At 45.2% G+C, this 25736-nt stretch overlaps 1 protein-coding gene across 1 annotated transcript in view; it reads left to right on the top strand.

Annotated features, from left to right (window-relative positions):
- Window positions 1-25736, top strand: part of LOC139443253 (uncharacterized) — a 76546-nt gene that overhangs the window by 37439 nt on the left and 13371 nt on the right. Inside the window, exons 23-37 of the mRNA XM_071224224.1 lie at window positions 25-246; window positions 500-650; window positions 10340-10623; window positions 10789-10986; window positions 11440-11575; window positions 11703-11749; window positions 11926-12049; window positions 12896-13125; window positions 13481-13645; window positions 13764-13935; window positions 16852-17106; window positions 17361-17581; window positions 18269-18374; window positions 18569-18685; window positions 19471-19603. Coding sequence (XP_071080325.1) covers window positions 25-246; window positions 500-650; window positions 10340-10623; window positions 10789-10986; window positions 11440-11575; window positions 11703-11749; window positions 11926-12049; window positions 12896-13125; window positions 13481-13645; window positions 13764-13935; window positions 16852-17106; window positions 17361-17581; window positions 18269-18374; window positions 18569-18685; window positions 19471-19603 — 2561 coding nt within the window. The remainder of the gene's footprint in view (window positions 1-24; window positions 247-499; window positions 651-10339; window positions 10624-10788; window positions 10987-11439; window positions 11576-11702; window positions 11750-11925; window positions 12050-12895; window positions 13126-13480; window positions 13646-13763; window positions 13936-16851; window positions 17107-17360; window positions 17582-18268; window positions 18375-18568; window positions 18686-19470; window positions 19604-25736) is intronic.

The following is a 25736-nucleotide window of genomic DNA, read 5'->3' as shown; positions in this document are numbered from 1 at the left end:
CACATTGCAAATGTTCTTTTCCAGCTCTATGTCAACTGGACTAGCAGTGATGCTGAGAGTGGTATTTATGACTATGAGCTAGGACTGATGTCTGATTCATCTCGTGAAGCAGCTCCAGATATTCTGCCTTACACATCCACGCACCACCACCCTCATTATGAAGGCTTCCATCCGCATCTGAGTGAAGGGCAACAGTTCTATATAGCAGTAAAAGCTATCAATAAAGCTGCATTATCTGTCACTGAGGTACGTCAGACACACGCATAAATATGAAATGTCTACAAAATGATATTACACTAAACAGGAAGAAAGAAAGTCCCAAATAACGACATTCTCAAATAGACACACATTTCAAGTCTACGTCTGAGAAATATCAACATTGGTTTGCCCATATAAACGAAATGGAGGCTTTGCATGACTTTGCTTTAAGTTTAAGGACGAAAGTTCATTTAATTTGATACGAAACGGCCGCCAGTCAACACGCTCTGTATTATGGCAGGTCTTGGGGCCTATAACAGTGTACACCCAGGCACCAGCGTTCACACCACCAATCACTGTTGGCCTACAACAGAACCATCTTGTCACCACCTGGACAAATGGTTCTTTCCTTGATGCCAAACAAGACTATCTGACCTACACATTTGCTGTTGGTGCGTATCTGTCGAGTGAGCTATCATATTGATATATCTATGTTTCAGTCTGTTTTCAGTCGTACAAATGGGTATCTCTCATACCCTCACGTCTAGTCGCACGTTTAAAAAGAAGCCAGAAGCTGGAATGTAAACATAAAACTTGTTTCCGTCCAGTTGTGCACGAACCTCCCTATGACATGTCACAAATCTCTCAGCTTGAGAAAGTCTTTCGCGGTAGACTGCTAGTTTTTATTCTGCTAGTACTAATCGCTTGTCTACAGTTTTTGTTCTAATAAAGTAATAATAATAATAAATATGTCTTACCTGTAGACTCCTGGAATGGAATCCTTGGTAATCCATTGTTTGTGTTCAACACGTGTTTCACCGTTCGACTTGATTATACACGTGGCAACATGTCGGGCATTTGTGCCTCGTGTCAAAGAAAACTGTCTTAAGTAGACCCTCACAAGTATTGTCCTTCCTGCATCATTAAGGACGGGTTTTCAATGTGTTCGTGGGATAAACGTTGTAAAGAGTGTGAGCACTTGTCTTCTATAAACTTTAACTTGTATCTTCGTGCGTTGGCGAAGCGGGCTGCTGACCAGCGCTACAAGCAGAGAAGGTCATCGGGTGGATCCTTGGACTCAGCACCCTCCACATCCGGCCCTGGGGGTGGCGAGTCGGCCATACCCAAGAAATCAGTTGATAAAGACCCGCCTCAGTCAACTTCTGTTTTCGACAAGACACGTGACCGTTCACCTGCTGATGATACTACCCGCAAGACTGATCTTCGTCCCACTTTCATATCGACCCGGCTTTGATAGCCCAGATCACGGCGGCGGTCCTCGCCTCGACAGCGTCGACCAAGAAGGATTCGACTGCGTTTAGGGTCCATGGACTGTCAACCAGTACACCAGCTCCTTTATCTAAGCCTCCACAATCGACGTCGACAATGGATTGTGAGGACAGCCCTTCTAGGCCTCCCAAAGACATTGAGTTGTTTGCTTGGCTATCTAACTTTCTGCCTGAGTTATCACAAGATGATGACAAACCGAGGCGTGCAGGCTTTAAGGTCGGAGATACACTGCAGTCTCTTCAGTTTTCTCCTCCCGATGCCTTCAGAGTCATGGCTCAAGATATGGACCAGAACTTTGCCTCTGCTCTGCCTGGGCAGAGTTTCTGCAAGCCGCCTGGTCAATCTCGTTACCCGATTTATGGCATACCGTTTTCGTCACCCATGAGTAGGGATTTGGATTGGGGGCTACTCTTCAAGAAACCAGCGCCCTCCAAGATTCTAGTAGAAGACAGGCATTTGGAATCCATGGACACTGCTGTTCATCACCAGCTACAACCACCTGCTATGCTGTCGACAGCGATTGAGGCCCTCTCAGTGTACTTTGAGGAGAAAGAACCCCAGGACGAGGACGACAGGACGGTGCCATCGGTCCCCACCATATGTATCGGGCCAGATTACCACGGCATGTCGCCATGGTTACATCGACTGCACTGAACTACCTTATCGTCAGGTCACTCTTACTGGCCCGGTGGTCATCGCAACAGTTGTTTGACGGTCGTACCAACGAAGTTCTGGACAAGTACTCCAGGGAAGCCGAGCGTGACATCATCATTTTGGCCTTTCGTAGGGACATGCCTCGACAGCTGTCCCACAAGAGTGATTCGTACAGGAAAGGTTGCCAGGTCTCCTTTTCCAAGTACCTCAGAGGGGGAAAGAGCCAGCGGGGGAGGAAGTGAGTTCCCTTCCCCTGCCGTCACCGTCGGAGACAAACAACCGGTAGGGGGGAGACTTCATCACTATGCCCACAAGTGGGCTTTCCTCAACGACCCTTACGTTCAGAACATTTTGACAACAGGCTACGCCCTACGCCTGAGATCGACGCCACCACTGACGTCATCCCCGACATTCCACACTCCACCAACGGATAGGCTGATGGAGGGCGTCAATTCGTTGGTGGAAAAGGCAGCTGTACTTCGCCTAGGGACATAGGCACCATCGTACTACTCGCCCATCTTTCTAGTACCCAAGAAAGACTCCACAAAGATGCGGCTTATTTTCAATCTCAAAATGTTCCACGCAACATACCTCCCAACAACCCGACACATTCACCATGATATCCCTCAGCTCTCTGCGTCAGATGATATTACCGAACGACTTCCTCGTCCTGTGGGCGGCCCCGTGCATTTTCACACGGATCATGAAGCCGGTTGTAGAATGTCTCCATCTCCCTGAGTCTACTACGGTACCTCGGGTGGATCGTCAACCTTCTAAAGTCGGACTTGGTACCAACTCGGGATCTACAGTACATCGGGATACGCTTCCAGACAGGGGTCAATCTGGTCACGGTACTTCAAGACCGTTGGGACAAGATAGTCATCAGTGTTCCGAGACTTCTACATGCCCTGGCGTCGGTGCACACGTGGCAGGAAGTCCTCGGTCTGTTGACATCGGCCCAAGACCTGACTCGCCGAGGTCGTCTTCAACCTCATCCGCTGCAGAGATTGCTGTACCCCCACCTGGAGTTTCCCAATCTCCTGGTTCCACTTCCGGCGCAGCTACGTTGTCATCTGGAGTGGTGGCTCCAGCTGTCGAATGTTTGCGAAGGCGTCTTTATGAGCGAGCCTCCGTTCATACTACACCTATTCATAGACGCGTCATTGGAAGGCTGGGGAGCACACTTCGGGGACGACCAAGCGGCCAGGCTGTGGTCACCAGTAGAAAAGGTCCTCCAAATCAACTGCCTCGAGATGGAAGCAGTGATTCAGGCGGTCGAGTTCTCGAAACTTCGACTTCGTCGGAAACGTCTGATGATACAGTCGGACAACTCCACAGTCGTCCACTGCATCGACAAACAGGGAACGACTCGACATTCAGGTTCTTCGCCCTCGTCGACGACTTGGACATGGGCGTACACGCCCGTCACATCCCAAGAATGTGATAGCCGACGCCCTGTCGAGACCATCGAGGCCGTCTCCTGCGGAGTGAATGATCCATCCAACACTCTTTCATCTGCTGACAGAACGACTCTGGTTGCCCCATGTAGATCTCTTCGCAACCCGGTACAACAACCGCCTCCCTTTTTGGTCGCGCCTTATTGGCCGGCCAGAACGTGGTTCCCAGAACTTCTTCAGATCATCGATCAGCCACCGGCTAAAGCAGCAGCGCTTGTCTCGTCGGCACATCGAGTTACGACTCGTAAGCTGTACGATGACAAGTGGACCACTTTCTCCATTTTCGCCAGGTCTCATGGCTTCAACCCGGCGGTAGCAACCCCACAACAGGTGGCGGAGTTTCTAGTTAATCTCCGGTCATCTCGGCGTCTGAAAGCGTCTACGATCTCGACTAATCTGGCAGCTTTGGCTTCAGTGCTGCCGTCTCCTACGGGCGACAAGCTCACTAAAGTACAGTAGTTGCAGAAGATTCTATGTGCCTTCATGGTTGAAGATCAGTCACGTAAATTCCGACTGCCGGCCTGGGACCTCGATGTCGTTCTGCGCAACCTGTCTAGTCAGGCCTACGGGCCTGTAGATTAAAAACGATGTTTTATTGGTCTGTTTTCAGTTGTACGTTCCCACCCAGCCATCCCCACAGGGAAGTAATCCAGTCCAGTCCTGCTTGATATCTTATTCTTCAAGATTTGTGACATGTCATAGGGAGGTGCGTGCACAACCGGACGGAAACAAGTTTAATGTTTACATTCCAGTTTCTGGCTTCCTTTTAAACGTGCGACTAGACGTGAGGGTATGAGAGATACCCTTCTCTTTCAGATTAAATCCTTAATAAAAAATGTTACCACACAAAAAACAACGTTTTCGTATGATATATGACCACCCCAACGGGGCCTCACGCTCTACAGGCGACACACACCAAGGGGAGCAACTCTCACCCAAATCACTTTTCCTTATGTCATCTGACAGTGCAGACGTACGTCAAGACTCTAGAGCTTTCAGATTAAATCCTCCTACAGGCACCTTTTGCATTTTCCTTGCTCAAGAAAATCTACATGACATAGTTGTAACCATTTTCCATAATAAAAAATGTTACCACACAAAAAACTTCGTTTTTGTATGATATACGACCACCCTTACCGGGCCTCATCCCCCACGGCACGTCATGCCAGGGGGAGCAACTCTCACCCAAATCACTTTCCTTATGTCATCTGTAAGAGACAGACGTACTGATTTTTCACACAAGACAAAATAAGTGAATCTATCGTTCGACAAGAACCATGGCTGACCAAACTGTATGTATGGTACATTTTTTTCATTGAAAAGGCGTAATACCTCGCATTGTAAAGTTATAGAGTTGTAATTATAAGCCATGTGTACGGTACCTTTGAATTCAATAGTCTATATTGTAGTTCCACGGGCTGATACATGCAACACCAAGGCCATTAGAAACGGCTTGGGGTTTTGTTATATCATACAGCATTGGTCTACAATTTTTTACTTTACATAAAGCTGAGTTGGTGTGTTAAGTTATAAACTACACTTACCTTTTTTTTTTTTTACGGGTTTTTAAACCTTCGCGAGTAACACGCCCCCTTTGGTGTTATAATTATACTACGACATTGGCCATTAGTATGGTGTTACAAATCGCATTCTACATTACGCCTTTGCTTCTAGTTTCACAATTTATGCATGTATCTTTCTGATTTTTATATCGCACTGATACACTTTAATACCCTTCCCGCCAACCTCAGAAATTACGGTCATTTTTACAGACCTTCAAACTGTGTACGGGTTGTTCTGCTACCAACCCCCAGATGCTGCTTTAAGACCTTGTGTTATGCCCGGTGTTGGCCGAGACCGGGCTTCAGCTCCAGCTCGAGGTCGCTCTCCAGTGGAGGTGTGGCGGGCGCCAGCCCGTGCACTACCGACGCACAATTTTTCCTAGCAGAGACAGACGCCTCTTCCGAGGCCGAGGCTTCCACTACTGGATACCTAGCCCAGAGCCAGTAGGGTTCCCTTGAACCCCCGGCACCTCGGGACAGGGACTCAGCTTCCGGCCGGGTGCAGCCCGGGGATGCGAGGGCCCAGGCCTTCGGGCGTCCCCTTCCAACTTCGTCTGCTTCATCTCTCGGGGAAGAGTCGATTAACTTCGACTCGGAAAAAATAATCCGTTACCCTTGGGGGGGTGGGGGGTGGGTCTTCGACCCCCAACTTGGTTGCCCCCCTTTCCCGCAGGCGGTGCTGAGTTGAAGGCTGCTTACATATGCTTCGAGGAGCAATATCGTAATGCATACCAACAGCTCTTTCTGTCTGTACACTGCACATATGTGTCGGCTGTACAGAGGGAGTTAGCGGGGGAGGGGCCAGCCGACTCTGTGGAGTTGGCCATGCAACTAACGGAAGTTCACAGTCATCTTGCGCGGGACGCTATTCGTAGCTGTGCCTCGCAGATGATGTGCGCTGTTATGGGCATGCGCAGGCTGTGGATGTCGGTATCTAAATACTCGACTTCAACACGCCAAGACCTCCTTGCTTTGCCGTATAAGATGGGTGCCACCCTCTTCCCTGGGGCTCAACAGGTGGTCCGAGAGGCCGCTCAATTGTATGCTTCCAATACAAGAGCAAGAGAGGCAGGGCCTGGGGCAAGGCAGCTGGTCTAGGCCAGCAGGTTTTTCGCGGGGCCGGGGATCCATTGGGTTCCCATTAGCGCCCAAAGGCCCCCGGTTGGACCCAGAGTTGCAAGTTATCGAACTGCCGACAGCCGGGGTCCACTGCCTCAAGCCGGATGTCCCCATAGGCGGCCGACTGGCTCTATTCCTGAAGGAATGGGAGACAGTTACATCCAATCCCTGGACCCTGTCCACTCTAAGGGATGGCCATTTGCCTTGGTGGAAACATCATCTGCACCCCTTCTCCGGGATAAAGCACACTCCGGTGCCTACTACCCGAGAGAAGGCGGAATTCCTCCGTGCCGAGGTCAACACACTTCTTATGAAAGCTGCGTTCGAACCGGTTTCCCGAGGGACAGGAAATTGAGGGCTTCTACTCAACATATTTCCTAGTCACTAAAAAAGAGGGTTCAGGCCTATTCTCAATCTGAGAAGGCTGAACAAAGTTATAGAGGTACCGTCCTTCAGGAGGGAGACACTGCGTTCAGTGATCTCAGCTGTCGAGACAGGAGAATGGCTAACGTCAATAGACCTAAAAGATCTCCACGTACCCATACACCCCGAGTTCAAGAAATACCTGAGGTTTTCTTTCGACGGGAGGTGTTATCAGTTCAGGGTACTACCATTCGGGATCGCCACGGCCCAGAGGGTGTTCACCAAGTTGATGTTGATTCCTGCCAGGTCGAAAGGTCGGTTCTGCCATCCGTACCTCGCCGACTGGTTACTAAGAGCTCTATCGCAATACCTGAGTCAGATAGCTACACAAGAATTGATAGACATTCTGATCACTCTAGGGTGGATAGTCAATCTCAAGAAGTCAGAGCTGAGCCCTACTCAGAATCTAGTCTTCCTAGGGGCGAATTTCAACCCGGTGAGCGGACTTGTATCTCTGTCACAAGATCGCATTGCCAAGGTCAGAAGGGTTACTTCCCAGTTCCTTCTGTCCGCAAGTCACACTGCTCGTACATGGCTCCAGTTACTGGGCAACATGGCGGCAACAGTGGGTGGTCTGGCGGGCGCGCTTGAAAATGTGACCCATTCAAAAAGCACTCCGTCGACATTGGGCGAACTCGGAAGATCTCGAGACAGTGCTCGAGACTCCGCAGTGGCTCATTACACACCTTCAGTGGTGGACCGAGGTCGAGAATCTGTCCTGGGGAATCCCTCTTGACACACCTGTTCCATCTCTCACAGTTCAAACAGACTCTCCGGCTGGGGAGGCGTTCTGAACGATCACACTGCCCTGGGACTATGGTCTCAGCAGGAGAACAAACTGCATATCAATGTGTTAGAATTGAGAGCGGTCACGCCGCGATTCGCTGTACAGAGTTGCGTCCCTTAAGCATGCCAGAAACCTATGATTGCGGGTTCGAATCCCGGTTTGCCCCGATTATGTTTCAAGGTTTGTCAGCACCATACCCGTGCTTTCTGGGTTTCACCTAAATAAGACGTGGCAGTTCCTACTATGGTGCGACTCTCACGATATCAGGGTGCTACCTGTTTATCTCCCGGGGGTGGACAACGTCCGTGCGAACGCTCTGTCTCACCGGATCCTCGCTCCTCATGAGTGGAGGCTCGATCTGAGGATATTCGGAATTTTCTCCCTGTTATACAGGTCGTTACAGGTGGATCATTTAGCGTCTGGGGTGAATCACCAGACACCAACGTTCTGCTCCCGAGTCCCTGACCCGAGGTCGGTGGCACCAGACGCCTTCCAGCTAGATTGGACGGACAGAGTTCTGTGGGCCTTCCCACGAGTTCCTCTGATTCCCAGGGTCCTGTCTCAGCTAGCCACTCAGCCTGCGAGGCTTCTTGTGCTCCTGGCACCTCTTTAGTTGGCGCAGAGTTGGTTTCCAGTAATTCTCAGGTTTCTGGCTCAGCCTCCTGTTCTATTACCTTTATGACCGGACCTCCTATCCCAGAACAGGGCCCTCCACCCGAATCCCAGGATTCAATGGGTGGCTTGGCCACTGTCAGGAATCGCCCCCAGAAGAGCGGTATTCCTGCACGGGTTGCAGACACAATACTGGCTTCGCGGAGGGATTCGACAAACGTTCAGTATGAGGATAGATGGGCCTGCTATGCGCGCTGGTGTGTCGATAGAGGGCATGCAGATCCCTTTTCTGCAGATCTAGTCGCGGTGTTAGAGTTCCTCCAATCACGACTTGATGCTGGCCTGGCGGCATCGACAGTCAGGGTGTACTCACCAGCCATTGTGGCCTTTCACGTCCCTATCGACGGGGCACTTCTGGGTGCGCACCCTTAAGTGCAGCGCTTTTTGGCAGGCGTGGACAGGATCTGACCGCCTGTTCGGCGGATCAGTCCTCCTTGGGACTTGTCAATCGTTCTTGATTGGCTGTCCGGTCCTTCCTTTCGGGATCTGTCGTCTCTCTCCCTTCAGCTGTTGAGCTGGAAGGCGGCGTTCCTCGTGGCGGTGACGTCAGGTAGACAGGTAGGCGACATTCACGCAATGTCCACCGATCCCGAGCTGACCGTCTTTCACCGGGACAGAGTCAGTATTTGCCTACCGGACTCTTACCGTCCCAAGGTCACACACGCTTTCCACGTGACTGCTCCTATCGAGCTCCCTGCTCTTTCACAGCCTTCCTCGTTGGGGACCTCTGCAAGACATGCTCATGTCTTTGATGTCCGCAAGATTCTCAAGGTCTATATCAGCAAGACTAAGGATATCCGTAAGGATAACCAATTATGCTGCTGTTACGGCGGTGGGAAGGCTGGCTCCCCTGCGAGCAAACAATCTATTTCACGGTGGATTGATTCTGCTATCTGTTCGGCCTATACGAACAAAGGGAGGGACCCCCTGAGGGGTTGAAGGCTCATTCGTTTAGGGCAGTGGCTGCGTCAGAAGTGTAAGCCGCAGCTCTGCCCATTGAGGAGATCTGCTCCGCGGCAATTTAGAGCCAGCCGGGTAAGTTCATCAGTTCTTGAGTTTTCACTCGCTTTACAACTGCGGCTTTTTACATAGCGTATGGTCAGACTAGCCCTGTCTCAAGCCTCATGATAAGGTGGTGCCTCACGATAAGGTGGGTTCCATTTTATTAATTCTCTATAGTCTTGTAAAACGATGTGTTTATTTTCGCTTGTTGCAGACGGATGCCACTTCCTTTATTATCTTTAGGAGTATATCTTGATGCAATAAGTGCCCCAAGGAGGATTTAATCTGAAAGAGAATCATACAAACCTGTAGAGGTTATGGATTCTCTGATGAAACGGCCGCCCGCCCCCCCCACATTCCGTCTGCTATAAGACATTGGAAAAAAGATATGGGTGAGAGTCGCTCCCCTTGGCATGTGTCGCCTGTAAAGGGTGAGGCCCCGTTGGGGTGGTCATATATCATACAAAAACATTGTTTTTTGTGTGGTAACATTTTTTATTAAGGAAAATGGTTACAACTACCTAATTCGACGTAATAAGCGCCCAGGGCGCTCTCAAAAATAAAAATAGGGGGCTCTTATTAAAATATTATTTTGGTGTTTATGCTGACAGCCTGAAATGTTTATGTACGTCAGATATATTTTTCCAGAATTTAATTGCCCATAATTAATGGTGCGTATAACACAGGAGTGCGTATTATACGCAAATGAATAAGTCTTGTTTACATTGATCAATCGGAAGGGGTGCTAATTGGGATTGTTCACGTGACAATGTATTAGCAAATATCGCCATGGGTGCTTATTAGAGCGGGGCGCTTATTACGTCGAATACGGTATGTCATGTAGATTTTCTTGAGCAAGGAAAATGCAATAAGTGCTCCCAAGGAGGATTTCATCCGAGAATCCATAACCTCTACAGGTTTGTATGAATTTGTACGACTGAAAACAGACAAATAAAACATCGTTTTTAATCTGAAAAAAACATTTTTTTATATGACACAAGAATGACAGTTCAGGTAACGACTGTAATCTGACATTAATATTTCAGGTAGAATCCACTTGTATACTCTGTAAACGTTAAAACTCTACATTGATAATTGATCCTTCAACACATACAGGATTTTAGATGAAATTGAAACTCATTTTCCTGGTTTCACATATTTTTAACCATATTCAGGTTCGTCTCCTGGTGGATCTAGGATCCTCCCCTTCCTCCCTCTCCAGTCAGGAGGAGGATGCTCTGTCTCCAAGCCACCATCATGCACAGCTGTAGCCACCCGCAACCTCCACTGGGATCTGCATCACGGCCACACGTACTATGTTTCACTCAAAGTGACCAACATTGTCGGACTGTGGACTGTTGGTGTATCAGAACCATACGTCCACGATGTCAGACTACCTTCCCCGGGAGTGGTACTTGATATCTGTCCACAGGAAGAACAAGAACTTTTTGACATCACGGTAAAACAACCTGTGTCTATAAGGTTAACTATCTGTATGTCAACAGAATAGATTTCACGCTAACAGAGAAAACACATGATATCGTTCATTTAGACACCACTACATTGAACATTCAATAGTGCACACATAGTTGCATTTAATGTTTTGGTTCTTGTTTCATTTCAGGACTTTGTGGACTCAGATCTCCAGCTCTCTACCACCACGCTTCATACAAAATGGTCTGGGTTTGACGATGACCTGATTGGGGTCAAGTATAGTGTCTGTATTGGTACATTGCCTGGACTGCAAAACGTCAGAGCCTATGAAGATGTTGAAAAGTCCATGTCACACAAGTTTAACAACTTGATACTAAGTTTGCACACTGTAAGTGAACATGTACATACCTGCCATTTTGTCATTATAGCTATATCACAAACACATATGTGAGATAGTAAACATGGCAAATGTAGCCTGCCCATTTCACCATTTGTAAACATTGTTGTACACCTGTAGCCAACTTAGATTTTGCTGTCTGCTGCATAGGTAAGTAACCTCCACCTAATAAGTATTCCACATGACGTGCTATTCAATGTATTACTCTGTAATATCATATACAGAATTGAATAAAACAAAACAAAACAAAAAAACAACAACACATATGTGAGATATGTTCAGAGTTACCAGATTTAATATAGGGTTAGTTCAGGTTACAAAATCAATAATGATATATTATATGTTTGATATGAAGAAAGGACCTGTCCTTTAATCTGCCTTTCCTACAGCGATCAAGTATGTAGTCGAGCACAATCTTTCAGTTGTTGGCCTCTTCTCTCACAGGTGTACTATGTGACAGTGCAGGCCAGGACATCTGCTGGAGAAATCAGTCAGTCATCAGATGGGGTCATGGTCATCAAACATAATGAAGATGTAGGTGGACGTGTCACAGTTAGAGATGGAGACAGATGTCCCAATGGTATGACTTGATAGGATATATTAGTGTGTGATGTGGACATTATTTGGGCATGACTAAAACAAATGTTTTTCTAAGCAGCTTAAATGTTATAAGTGAGAATATAGGTGTAATACTTCTTTCCATCCAGGGACTCACAATCGGACCACAAGCAAGACTAACATTCGAGATGTACCTGTAAGTACACCAAAACCTCGTCATGATAACTCACTGAACACTCATTCATCAAACATTTGTAAACACCACAATAGCAATGAATATGAAGTTGTTAGACCTCGATGAAATATTGGTCCAACTTTTACATTTCTCGTATATGTTTACTTACTGATTTTGCACTTACACTATGGCATCAGTGTGTTCCTGATCTGATCTACCAAGTGTCCACGTCCGTGTATACCGCCAACTGGGAAGCGACTGGTGTCAACATTCCCTACACTGATGTCCAGATACGTCTTGAAACAAAGTTCCATGGGTCAGGTATATCATCTTATTATCACCGGTTTTATATATCAGAACACAATACACTGACGTGTGGTTTCTTGTACCACAATATACTCAATCTTTCACTTTGATATGCACCGTCTGATGGGGCATAGTCTCTAATTGAGATGTTGTTTCTGACATTATTAATGAAACTTATTAATGCAAGAAGAGATGACTTTTAACAGCAAGTATTAAAAAGGCTTCTCCGAATCATATGGTCAAAAGTTTAGTTAAAGAGAAGCCTAGAACACTAAAACAAAATATTTAAGGCTTACTAATAGCAAAGGCTATAAAACATCTGGAGTTAGACAGTCACTCCCATGGTAAGTTTCAGAAAAATAGGCTTACTATAGTAGAAATGCAAACCATATGGTCAAATATTTTTTGAAGAAATGGATAAATTGCATTACAAGAACATTCAGTCCAACATGGCTTCCATACCATGGCACCAATGTCCATATTTGAAGAATGTGGAATGAAAAGCATCTTACGTGGTTGAAGCATCAAAACTAATTGTCTTAGCAGTAGTGGAACAATAGGGTTAATGATATTATTGTACATTCTGCCCTTAGTCAAGTGATCATTAGCCTTGTGAATGGTGTATCTGGTACGCATCAGTCAACATACACACAAGTTGGACAGAATCGGACAATGTAATACAAACGACCAAAGATAACTATGTGTGTGCACTCAATATTAAGATATCATTTGTAAAATGCTGTAACATACATAGCCAAGTAAAGTGTTCAAAGATGAGATATAAAGTATAATGTGCGTACATATCCATATTTTGTATACACATAGCAACAAATGCCTGAGAGAGCGATAATGCATTTCCAGATGATCTGTGGCACACCGTGGATGGGTTCACAAGCCTGGGAGTCACGGACTATGCAGTGTTAAGTGGACTTTCCCTGGCCCCAGGACACACCTACAGGGCTGCTGTCATGTTCTGTGCTGTGAGAGTCTGCACCAGGCCCGTGCATAGTGACGGTGTGACAGTAATACCCCATCCTCCTGTAGCAGGGAGCATCAACATTACATACACGGAGACAGAGTTGATGTCACAAGTGAGCACTACGGTAGCCAATCATATTATCAACATAGAATATCCAGAAATATACTTGGACGTATAACTTTCTGAAAGAAGATGGCTGTTCAATATATTCCATATACAGATGACATACTGGTCTAAGGTGCCACCTTTGGACATCAGTATTTATGGTGGCACTTAGAATGCAATTGGCGTGTGATAGGTTCGGAATACAAGATTTGACAACACTATATCCATACACAGTGTTGAACATTTAATGCCAACATAATCTTCCATCGTTGTCCTATGATTGAACGACTAATACATGTTGTGTTGAACTCAGTCAAACACTTAAAAAACACAAATAGCAAGTTTTCTTTACCTTTGCACAGCTCGAGGTTGCCCTGGATCGTTTCCGCGATGGCGACATACCTGTTACATCCAACTCGTATGCTGTGATGGACAGGTTTGAGTGGAGTCTGACAGATAGTGGACATTTCAGCAACCTTCTGACACATTGGACACCTGTGAACAATCTTACTAATCAGGAAACTCAGGTAACCTAAATGATAAAATACATTTCATCTTAAACTAACGATTCCATTCAAAACACATTCTTGATATCAGCCAAACACGAGTGATGTTGATAACGTGAATTTCATTTTTGAGTGGCAGGTTTTATTCACGATCATCCTCTCCAGACCTCTGGACTTTAGTAAGTGTCGCCGCCTAGCCGTCAGAGGATACAACAAAGTGGGTCACTCTACTGTAGTGTCTGCTGATGTCAGAAACTGCTCTGCCTTTGATCTACTCCTGGTGAAGCCTTCGCTCATCATTGATGCTGTTGGTAAGAAATGTAAAATAATAGTATAATGTTCACAAAATCGATGCACAACTGTATGTATGCCTCAGTATGATGTCCTATTAAAATATCATAATATATTATATTTACTTCCTACATACATGAGGGTACATGAAAAGTAATAAGTTTTTTTCAAAAGTATTTTTCATTTCCTTTGACGTTTCATAACCCTTTCCAGAATATGTTTACAAAACACTTAATTGTGAAAAATACACTAATAACATTTGCCAAGGATCAAAATAGTCAAAGGTTAGGTCCTTAACAAAAGTTGAGTAACATTGTTGAAATTTGCCAGAAATGTTTTTTTCAGTATTTATACTGTATGGTTGGTTGGTTGGTTTGTTGTTTAACGCTGTACTTAGCAAGATTCCAGCTATATGATGGTGGTCTGTAATTACATTAAGTAATATGTTACCACTGTTATACCGAAGCTGTTGTCCCCCACAACTGCTCTTATAGCGAAATCTTCCACAGAGATCTCAATCACCTCATGCAGCACATGCGTAGCCACCTAGCTGCCATGTGACACCCTTTACTCTTGTCTCTTCGCTTGCCATAGCAAGACGTGTATCGACTGCTCTACTTGCGTTCTACGGTTTTCCGCCTCCTGCCTATCTTTTGTGATATTTATTACTGTTTCTTCGTCCTAAGTAAACTGTAAATTATGGGGCGTTCGTTATACTGCGCTTAGAAAATTTTCCTGCCTAAATTTTCGCGCCTTTGTTTTTGCTACTAACGGGGTGTGGCGTCGGCACTTTGTGTCTTCCGTCCACCTTTAGTGGTATATCGTGGTTTTTTTTTGCATCACCTATTAATATTTATATATATCTATTATATGTATTTTATGTATTCGCTATTATTGTTTGTTTTTCTTCGGAAAATCTACGTTTGTGAATATGTTTGGTGTGTGTGTTGTAACCATGTTTTGTTTTTGTTCAAAGAACAATGTCTGACATGGAAATGGATCTTTTGTCCAGCACCCTGGCTACTCCTGTTAACATGCGCTGCGGCGCCTGTCAGAAGTTTTTGTCTTCTTGGGATCCTCATGATCGTTGCCCATGGTGCAGGGTCCTTTGCGAGGACAACCGGTGCACCCTGTGTGAGGGTCTGGGGCCGGAGGACTTTGCAAGATACAGGCGCTACATGCGCTCTGCTATCACCCCTGAGGTGGCCGGTTCATCCGGTCGGGCGCCCATTGCGGGCACTACCTCCACGGCGGCGCATCCCTTGGCGGCCCTTGGGTTGTTCGGGGTTTCCGTCGCAGCTTTGTTGTCTCAACTGGTGGACTCCAAACTGGTGGCCTTATCTCAGGATAAGGCCCTGGTTTTTCCGTCCCCAGCCCCTTCGATGGCTGCGGGTTCGGACGCGGGGTCCACAGGTACGGCGGTGGCTACCATAGTCACCAGTCCTTCCCCCGAGCCGATACTCCCATTATCGACTAAGGACTGTGTGGCCATGGTGTATGACCTCTTTGAGGACATGCCACGGCCTCAGCGGGAACCCGGGGAATCCACAGCTCTGTGGGTTCCTCCGAGGTTTTTGCCGAGTCTGCCGACAAGGCTTTTCCCGCGTCAACTTTGTTGCACGGGATCAAGCCGTCTTTGGAGAAAGCCCTAGCGGCCGCCTCCGGTCAGGGACTCCCGTTACCCCTCAGGATGCTGCGGCCGGGAAGTCCAAGGTTTCGGGTTGTAGGTGCTCCCCACCACCTACTGTGGTAGTCAGCCTCGGTATAACAGTGGTAACCTATTATTTAATGTAATTTGTAGAATTTTCCTATTCGGAATATTCTATAAGTAATACGTTACCACTGCTGCCCGCCCGTCCGTCCCCCAAGCACTTGCTCTCGCAAGAGACAAGAGTGAAGGGTGTCACATGGCAGCTAGGTGGCTACACACATGCTGCATGAGGTGATTGAGATCTCTGTGGAAGATTTTGCTATAAGAGAAGTTGTTGGAGACAACAGCCTCGGTATAACAGTGGTAACATATTTCTTATAGAATATTCCGAATAGGAAAATTCTACAAAATAATCGAGTCTGGACCAGACAATTCAGTGATTGATATCATGAGCATCGTTCCACACAATTGGGATCGATGACATGCATCAACTAAGTCAGCAAGCCTGAACACCCAATCCCGTTAGTCGCCTTTAATGACAAGGATAAGTCGCCTTTTACGGCAAGCATGGGTTGCTGAAGACCTATTTTACCCTGGATCTTCACGGGTCTGTATACGGGTCTGTATACTGTATGAGTCACCCTTATATGATGCATGCGGAATGTGTTCTCGGCTTTCGCTCGGTCGCGAGTTGCTCTTTACTGTGCATGTATATTATTTCGGTGGGCCTATTTTATTTTATCAGGTTTTTTTAGTTTTTCACGTGATTTCATTGTATGATTTCTTGAGCCTTGAAGGTTTATAGAAATATTTGAAAAATAATTTCACACCATTCTATCATATGTCGCCGTAGCCTAGCCGAGGTCAGTTATTACTTTAAATCACATAATGAAGGTCTGGGCCCTGCTGGCGACAGAGGTTTTCTAACAGATTTTGAAATCACTGAAATGTTTGGTCAATATCATGAAAAATTGAAAAACAAGTAATTGACCGTTTAAACAATTGAATATGAAGGGGAGTTATCCCCACGTGCGGTTCATCGTTTTGTTTAGTTCCTTCAGTGGGGGCGGTGGGAAAGCCTAGTGGTTAAATCGTTCGCTCGTCAGGTCGAAGACCGGAGTTTGATTACACATATGTCTACAATGTGCGATGCCCATATCTGGTGTCCCCCGCCGCGAAATTGCTGGAATAGTGCTAAAACCGGTGTAAAACCATATTCACTCACTTCAGTTACTCACTCACTCATATATCAGTTGCATACCTGTATGTCATATATTCCTGGCAGGTATAATGATTGGAAAGGACATTGGGAACAGCATCACCTTAGAACAGAATGCCCTGTGGCCTATGCTGGATGTTGATTATACTCCCTACAAAAACGTCCTGTCTGCTGTGTGGCCAAGTTTACGTCACAGGAAGTACAAGTGGGCGGTGGTAGCCGGTGACAAGTTGGACCCCACATCTCACTACAAGCGGGAGAGTCTGATGACTTTCACTGACCCATGTGCATTGGCCGATGTTGTCAAATGTGGAGAAACGGGTGATTCTTTTGAGGATATACTATTTCTCCGCGAACTTCTAAGTCTGTTGTATGTGGCTCACTGTTGATATTTTGAAATGTTTCATGTTAATACAACTGTTTGCTCGTAGATTTAACAAAACATTATAATAATTTCTGAACGAATTTCAGGTACTTTGAACAAGACGATTTGCTGAGTATATTGAACTTTATCTTTACTGATCAAAATTGACACTTTAATATGAATGGCATTGTGTGTTTTGTTCATCTTCCAGGAAAAGAATTTGTCAACATACACTTTGACCACAAGGAAGAACTTTCCCATGGACAGAGGTTTCACATCTGTATTCAAGCCGAGGAGGCGGAGGTGACAAATGAGAAATGGGGGACTGTCCTGAAAGAGGTGAATGCTTGTAGTGACGGTATCACTGTTGACCTCACTCCACCATCTCCTGGCTCGGTCAGTATCCAGGGGCTAAAGGAAAACATATATCAGGTATGTGACATTTCATTTCTTGGCATCAGCGACAAAAGTGACATATGTTTCCATGGTCTTTTTTCAAGTGATCAGTTGACTTACCTTTGCATGTGTTTGTGATACCGACGAGACTGGATACGCTCACCTTTTCACTTATACCTGGTATCATCACAATTTGATAGTGATTCAAAAACATATGCTTATGATATAGTTGGAATAGTACAATGGTCAGACAAGATTTCTTATGATTATGGAAAGTGTTTCCACAAACACCTGGTGTCATCACTGATTTTCAGTTGTTCATTCATATAATCCTATTTCACCCTTTTACGCCAATGGAATCTGTATCGGCGGATGATGTAGACTGGTTGTTCTCTCGCATTGATTATTTAAATACACTTCCTCACTTTATTTATTTGACTAACCTAGCTGTAAGACCGGAATGGGGTTAGTCAAACAGAGAGGGTTGACTATTGGCGGTTCATTGCAACTAATCGGGATATATTGGACGTTCCGCTCTTATGTTGTAAGCATTTTTCCCGGAAATTTTTACATAATCCAAACTGGAAGTTGTGATAGCTTTGTTACACACTGAGTTAGAAACATGAAACATTCTGTTCAAAAGTTCAAATGCAGTAATTATCTTCTTTTACTGAAACAAGAGATGATTATGAATAATCCATTAACGAAGTATATCTCTCACAGATGAGCACATCTGAAGTGAGTGTTAACTGGTCTGGCTTTACTGATGTGGAGGAGGAAGGAACAAGTTCACATGCGAGCGGCATTGCCTTCTATCATGTTGCATTAGGTAGGACAATATTGTACGTTGAGATGTATGTCAAGTACATAATTTGTATAGGGTTTTTTCTTCTGTTTCTTTCTTCTAACGAAAAGAGTTTATGGAAGTTTTGGAACATGGACTTTGTAAGAGTATTGAATAATCTATTAGTAGATTAGAATGTAATGTACATTGCTGAAATGACAAACGTGTTCATGTAACAGGGTCAATGCCAGGAGAGGAAGACATCAGGGTGTTCGCAAATGTTGGACACGCCCACCACACCATACTATCAGGTCTTCAACTACAAGACGGACACGTCATCTATGCTACTGTCAGAGGTACATGTATATATCTGTGTATGAAACAGGCCTTCTAATAATGATTCAGTAATGTTATTTACAGAAACTATATGTACCACTGTTGTCATTGACCTCATAATACTACCATTTACAGAAACTATATGTACCACCGTTGTCATTGACCTCATAATACTACCATTTACAGAAACTATATGTACCACCGTTGTCATTGACCTCATAATACTACCATTTACAGAAACTATATGTACCACCGTTGTCATTGACCTCATAATACTACCATTTACAGAAACTATATGTACCACCGTTGTCATTGACCTCATAATACTACCATTTACAGAAACTATATGTACCACTGTTGTCATTGACCTCATAATACTACCATTTACAGAAACTATATGTACCACCGTTGTCATTGACCTCATAATACTACCATTTACAGAAACTATATGTACCACCGTTGTCATTGACCTCATAATACTACCATTTACAGAAACTATATGTACCACTGTTGTCATTGACCTCATAATACTACCATTTACAGAAACTATATGTACCACCGTTGTCATTGACCTCATAATACTACCATTTACAGAAACTATATGTACCACCGTTGTCATTGACCTCATAATACTACCATTTACAGAAACTATATGTACCACTGTTGTCATTGACCTCATAATACTACCATTTACAGCATGACATGTATTCATATGTATTTGTGGATTCCAGCAGATTGAAACTAAGTAGTAAATTGTACATGAATCTATATTATCCTGAGATGATTTTGATTTTGGTGTTTACAGCTACCGACTTTGTCAACAGCCACACAGCTATATCGTCAGCAGGTTTTGTCATCGACTCTACTCCACCCTACCACACAGGCATAAACATACAACTTGAAGAAAGATACATCACAGCGCCAATCCTTTCAGTGTGGTACATATTAGTAAATTTACGAATTTTTAAACTTATCCTATCTCACACTATGCATTTCTTCTTATTCTTCGATCTGAGTGTGGAAACTTACTAGAACAAAATTTCCAGCTTCAAAAAACACCACTCACCCAAACACATCCCTTACATCACCAATCACCACTGTGATCATGGTTCACGCACCAGTAAAATCCTGTGCAACACGACCCCAGCGTCCTGATGACCTGACATATCCAGCACCCTCATTCTCAATTCTATTGCTATGGTGTTAAGACATTATTCTTGAACAGAGAAATTTTGTTTGTTTGGTTTTTTTTTGTTTTGTTTTTTATATATATATAAAATTTAAATACACGACATCACTACTAAAGTTTACCATTACCACAAAGAGAGAGTGGTATTAATAACGATGTCCACTGTGTTCCATCTTGCCATTGGATCTCAACTTACTTAGCTTAGTGTTCAATAAAGGCGACTGTTTGTCGGTTCAAGGCGTTGTTTACGGTTTTCGTGCATGTTGTTTTTCTTCCGCTTTGAAACCCAAATGATTGTGTTATCCCCTGTGGCTGTAACTTCGTATTCTTGCTTAACAAAATATTATAGTTAATTTGGCGATGATTTCATCGCTATCCGTAGAGGAGGATCGCTTTCCGTCCCATTTGACTGCTGAGATTCCCGGATCTCTGTGCGGACCACGCCCCTGTGCACGTGCCCGCTCCCTTGCTTCCACAGTGGTCCCGCATTTAAATGGCCAGTTCATCGTGTTGGACTATGGCCCTTGACTCAGCCTGGGAAGTCAAGCCGTAAACTGAGGGTTGCCTCTTCCCCCAACACGCTTGTTTTACTCGGGTCATCACTTCTACAGCGCTCTGAGGATACAGCTACACCTCTCCGGCTTTCTAATGGCGACAACCCTTATACCGAAAACACTACAATAGTCGGCGAGGAAGTGATAGCCACCTGACGACGGATCTTCACTTACAGGACCGTCATCCTTCGCTGGATCGTAACGACCGAGTGATCAAGGGATCATAGACGACCAAGGGATCGACAGATTGACAGATCACCGGACTTCACCATTATCGACAAGATGCTGATGTTGGATGGACAGTCCGTCAGATCGTACCTCGGAGGATCGATAGTTTCGCCTCTTCTACAGATCGATACCGAGGGATCCCCATTCTATGATACAACGCATCAATACGTCGACACATGGATAAATCGATACATCGACACGTCGATACATGGATAAATCGATACATCGATACGTCGACACATGGATAAATCGATTCATTGATACATGGATACATCGATACGGCGACACATGGATACATCGATACCTCGACACATAGATACATCGACACATGGATACATCAATACGTCGACACATTGATAAATAGACACATCGATACGTCGGCAAATGGATAAATCGTTACATCGACACATCGTCCGATTAAGAACTCGTCCGCTGGTACGACTTTACCCCCTGCAGGAAGCCTCGGTGGCTGAGTGATGACTTTGTGTGCTGGCGATTAGGTACCTTACTCTGGCAGTGTGGGTGCGAATCCCGGACGAGACTCAACCCCATAAGTACGAACATGTACTTTACTGAGAAGATGTTATCCTTGATATAACTTTGTTATATAATACAGACGAACGACGGATCGTCCTCAGTCTTAAGATCGTCATTCTTCCACGGAATCAATAGACCTCTCTCTCATCGTGCATCAGACTTCTATACGCCTTCACTGCATTCCGTTGTCTAGATCAGACAATCCAGTGATTGTCATTACGAGCATCCGTCTATGTCTTGGGATACGATGACCTGCACCAACCATATCAGCGAACTTGACCAACCGGTCTCGTTGATATCTTACAGGCACAGTCACCGCGTATGGCGAGTTTGAGATACTGACGTCTCTTCTCTACCGGATCATGGATCCGGTCCATTTGCCTGCCAGTCATGAATCGTCTTACGATACTCTGCTATGAGAAATCACAATTACAAGGTTATGACAGACTTGAATCATCACACAATCAACATCATCCTGAGGCTCGATATCATCGCAGCAGATCTTTATCATCGACGCCCTCGTTTCAGCCTGATATTCCATTACAGGTTATGACACTCGAGACAACGCGCTCCACCTATTCAGATTTGAATCGTCAGACAGACGACATCATCCTGAGGCTCGATATCATCGCAGCCGACCTTTCTCATCGACGACCTCGAATTCAGACTGATATTTCATATTAGTTGGCATGCTTTATCATGGTTCATCAGTATTTCATCAATACAAATGGCAGATTTTCTGACCACGTGATCGGAAAGATCTGTATTTCCCTTTTTCTGCGCATGGCTGAATTACACATCACGCCGAGATGGCTGTTTGTAAACAAGAACTACCATGCTGACTTTGGTACAGACTGATCTCATGCAAGCCGTGCGAAGAATTTACAGTAGTAGTCAATGACTATATGTACGGTCTGTCACATCTTCACAACGTCTGTTGTCGTCGCATCGATACCAGAATGCACAGCGCTTTTTTCTGGTGCTTAGGCGATGGAATCCATCGTCTCTTGACTAGTTCTCTGCGTCGCCGATCAACCTGGCAGGACAAGTCATTCCTCACTTATTCAAGACGAGAGCTGGTGAATATCAACATTTCATTTTCGGTATATGATCCTTATGTTCTCCACGTCTATTCAAGGCACGGTTTCTGCTCTTCAACGTGATCCAGATTACCTTGCTTCGTACAAACAGCCAACCGGTAAACTACATCTTCAGTAGCCATGACAGTCACTTTGTTAGCACAACACAAATAGTCCAATGAATGACAGTCATATATACATATGCCTTCCCAAACATCCAAGAGGTGAGTGTTGATTGGCTTAGAGCAACTACTCACCTGGTGAGAAGAGGTGATCTGCATCTTCAGCCTCATTTTTCTACTAGAAACTAGATCACACACACGACCGTCAAGATTTTACCATCGCTTTAGAACACAATTTTTGTGTTATGTGTGCTTGAACGTCGATCTGCAGACAAACTCATCTCCACATCAACAACTCGGAAGTTCAACGTCCTACGTATGGTAATAGCTATTACACTTCAGATGACCTCTCCGCTACCCCATTCCAACCGCCACCAGTCAACAGACGACAGCTTGGACTGACACAACAGAAGGAGAACCACCCTTCTTGTCACTGGCAGTACACTACCCTTTGGAATTGTTTCGACCCATGACTATGACTAAACCAATTGCTGTTCATCACACAGGAATCCGTAATACATTTTACCTGGATGAAGGGATTCAAGCCTGGATATCAACAATTACTCAGACCACAACAATTAACCGGAAATTATCAACATAACTTCGTTGGTTAATAAATTTTCAGATGTCCGACTGACAACCATTCCAGGATCTCCATTCCTTGGGATCAAGTCTAATGAGCCAGACTAACATCCTAGTACCAGAGCACCATTGAGGAAACACCTCTTGTGAAGGACAGTGGAATCAATTATGTACGCAGGAACTTGTTTACACAAGCCGGAATACAACAACCACCTGTTCATGGATGCCTCACTTCAAGGTCGGAGAGCTCACTTCAACTTTGAAGTAACATCAGGCCTATGGTCAGAAGCAGACAGCTCTACCACATCAATTATATGGAATACGAGGCTGTAATCCAGGCAATATTTCTTTGGACCCCACAGACAAGAAACCAATGTCTGAGGATCAGGACACTCATTTCAACTATGGCATGCGCCTTCAAGGCACGATGAAATCAGAGACACTCCTGCAGTTGACTTTTCACCTTTGGTAGACAAGCTCAACTTAGCGATAAAGGCAAGACATATACCGGGAGCGGCAAGTGGATTAGCAGACACCTTGTCCAGAAGCTACAGCCGAAGCATTCCAACTGGCAATAAAAGAAAAGGTTGTCTACTAATAACCCTATTTGCATGAGATAACATGGTGTCACCAGCACCAGGCCCACTAGCCTGGTCAATCGATGCTCTGACATTATCATGGGAGGACCTAAACCCGTATGCGTTTCACCCACCAGCCTTGATACCAAGGATTCTACAAGATTCTACACACGAGCTACCTACAACTGCTGTTGGTAGCACTTCTGACCGACAAGAACTTGGGTTCCAGAGATCGTCAAACTGTCAGAGATTCCACTACTAAGACTTACAAACTGGTCACATCCACTGCTACATCCTCACTCCAATCAGGTCCATCCAAGACCAGAATTATACGAACTTCACGTATGGAGTATATCAAGAGCAGTCTCGTAAGATGATTTCCATTAGAGCAGCTAAGGCAGCCTCCTTAGCACTTTGTCAATCAACGAGAATCTAGGTGATGATAAATGGGAAAGTTTCACCAGTTTTCAAGATCCAGGATTTTCTGCAGCCAAGCTACTATACCACCAGTAGCAGACTACCTATGTCACTTAAGAAGTAAAAGGCATCTTATGATTTGACACTGGGCACTTACTGGACAGCGATCAGTTTTGTTCCAACTAACTCACTAATGGGATAAAACTTACTACAGTTCCCGAACCGATAGATCTACACAGATCTTTCAGACTGCGAGTAAATCAGGCGTTACCATGACTTCAGGTTCCAAGGTTTCTGCTGTCACTGACCTTCGGACATTGATTCGCTCGTACCACCTTATGGACCAATCTTCCAGAATAGGCCCTCCAGCATGGGATCTCCCTGTATTCCTCTGTCACTTCTCTTGGCTGACTATAAACCATAAAACCTTGAACTTTACGTTCATGACGATTTTCCTGCTTGCGTTGACTCCTGCAGCTCATGTTAGAAGGCCTCGTGCCTTAGACGTCGGTTGAGTCCGGTTCCAGTGTCTTTAATAAGATAGCATTCAAAGAGAACCGGATCGTCTTTTTAGCCTCCACCACTCTCTTTGATTGAGAGCTGATGTCATGGAAGACGTCTCACTTTGTCCAGCCTGAGCCTACAAGATCTACTTGAAGGCATCTCAGACCATCCGTCGCTGTCGCAAGCATGTTTTCATTCACTTGTCGACGGCTGCAACTTTGGATGTATCTTGAACCACCATCTCCACTGGCTGTGTTCTATCATTCTCAGGGTCTACGCCTTTGAGGGACTACCACCCCAGCTGCTTCCAATCCTCATGAGATGAGGGCAGTGACTTCCACTTTGGCGTTGCATAGTATTGCACACTTTCAGCCATCATTGAGGGATATTATGGCGTTCTGATATGGTCTTTACCTCCTACTCCCAGGTCACAGAAGCCACACAGCGCAGATGAGGAAGCCGAGCGGACTACAAGTCCTATGTCTGGTTTTCTGTATATACTGCGATAATTTCATTTATTGCTCATGTTAATCGGGTTTCACAGACAAGCTCCCATTGGGAGGGTATATATGCCTGTCTGTTGGGACTTCAGTCTACGTCAATAGAAGTCACCATTTGGTGTGGCCATGTGTTAAATGGTGTCCCAATCTTCTACCTGCTCACCTCTGTCCTTGAGCATGTGATGTCTCACTAGTTGATTGGAGACCTGTGTGATAAACGGGTCAACACCAACAGAAGTCACCATCTGGTGCGGCCATTTGTTTAAATGGTGTCCCGATCTTCTACCTGCTCACCTCTGCCTTTGAGCATGTGATGTCTCAGTAGTTGATTGACAACCTGTGTGATAAACGGTTGTCCTCAATCGTTCCTCTTCTTGTTCTTACCTTATTCAATCTCTACGTGAGTTTGATAGGTTGACGAAGCGATAAAAGAGACGCCAAGCTGGTCCGCCTTACGTCATTGGGTGCATATGTGTGAGGTCTGTCTTGTAGAACCTGCGCCGGGGACCTCCTGCTATCCGGGGTGAGGTTAAGTCGTGACCGAGTGGGTGTCGCCTGACTCATGGTTACGCAGTCGTTTCTTAGAATAGCGTCCTGTGTGAAACCAAGGAACACATGATTCCCCGATGTCATGATGTATATCTCTTGGTAGCACAAAGAGGGTTTTTTTAAGCAACCCTTACACGAGTTTATCACTAATCCTTGTAAAATCCTTGAATTTTCCTGATTAGTTCCAGCTTCCTCGTGTACGTCTCACGTTTGAGGTCCTTACAGGCTAGGG

Source organism: Haliotis cracherodii, unplaced genomic scaffold (assembly GCF_022045235.1).
Source record: "Haliotis cracherodii isolate W230 unplaced genomic scaffold, xgHalCrac1.p SCAF_5, whole genome shotgun sequence".
Classification (NCBI taxonomy): Eukaryota; Metazoa; Mollusca; class Gastropoda; order Lepetellida; family Haliotidae; genus Haliotis; species Haliotis cracherodii.
The sequence above is the reverse complement of the archived record's forward strand: the minus strand, read 5'-3'. Positions and strand labels throughout refer to the sequence as shown.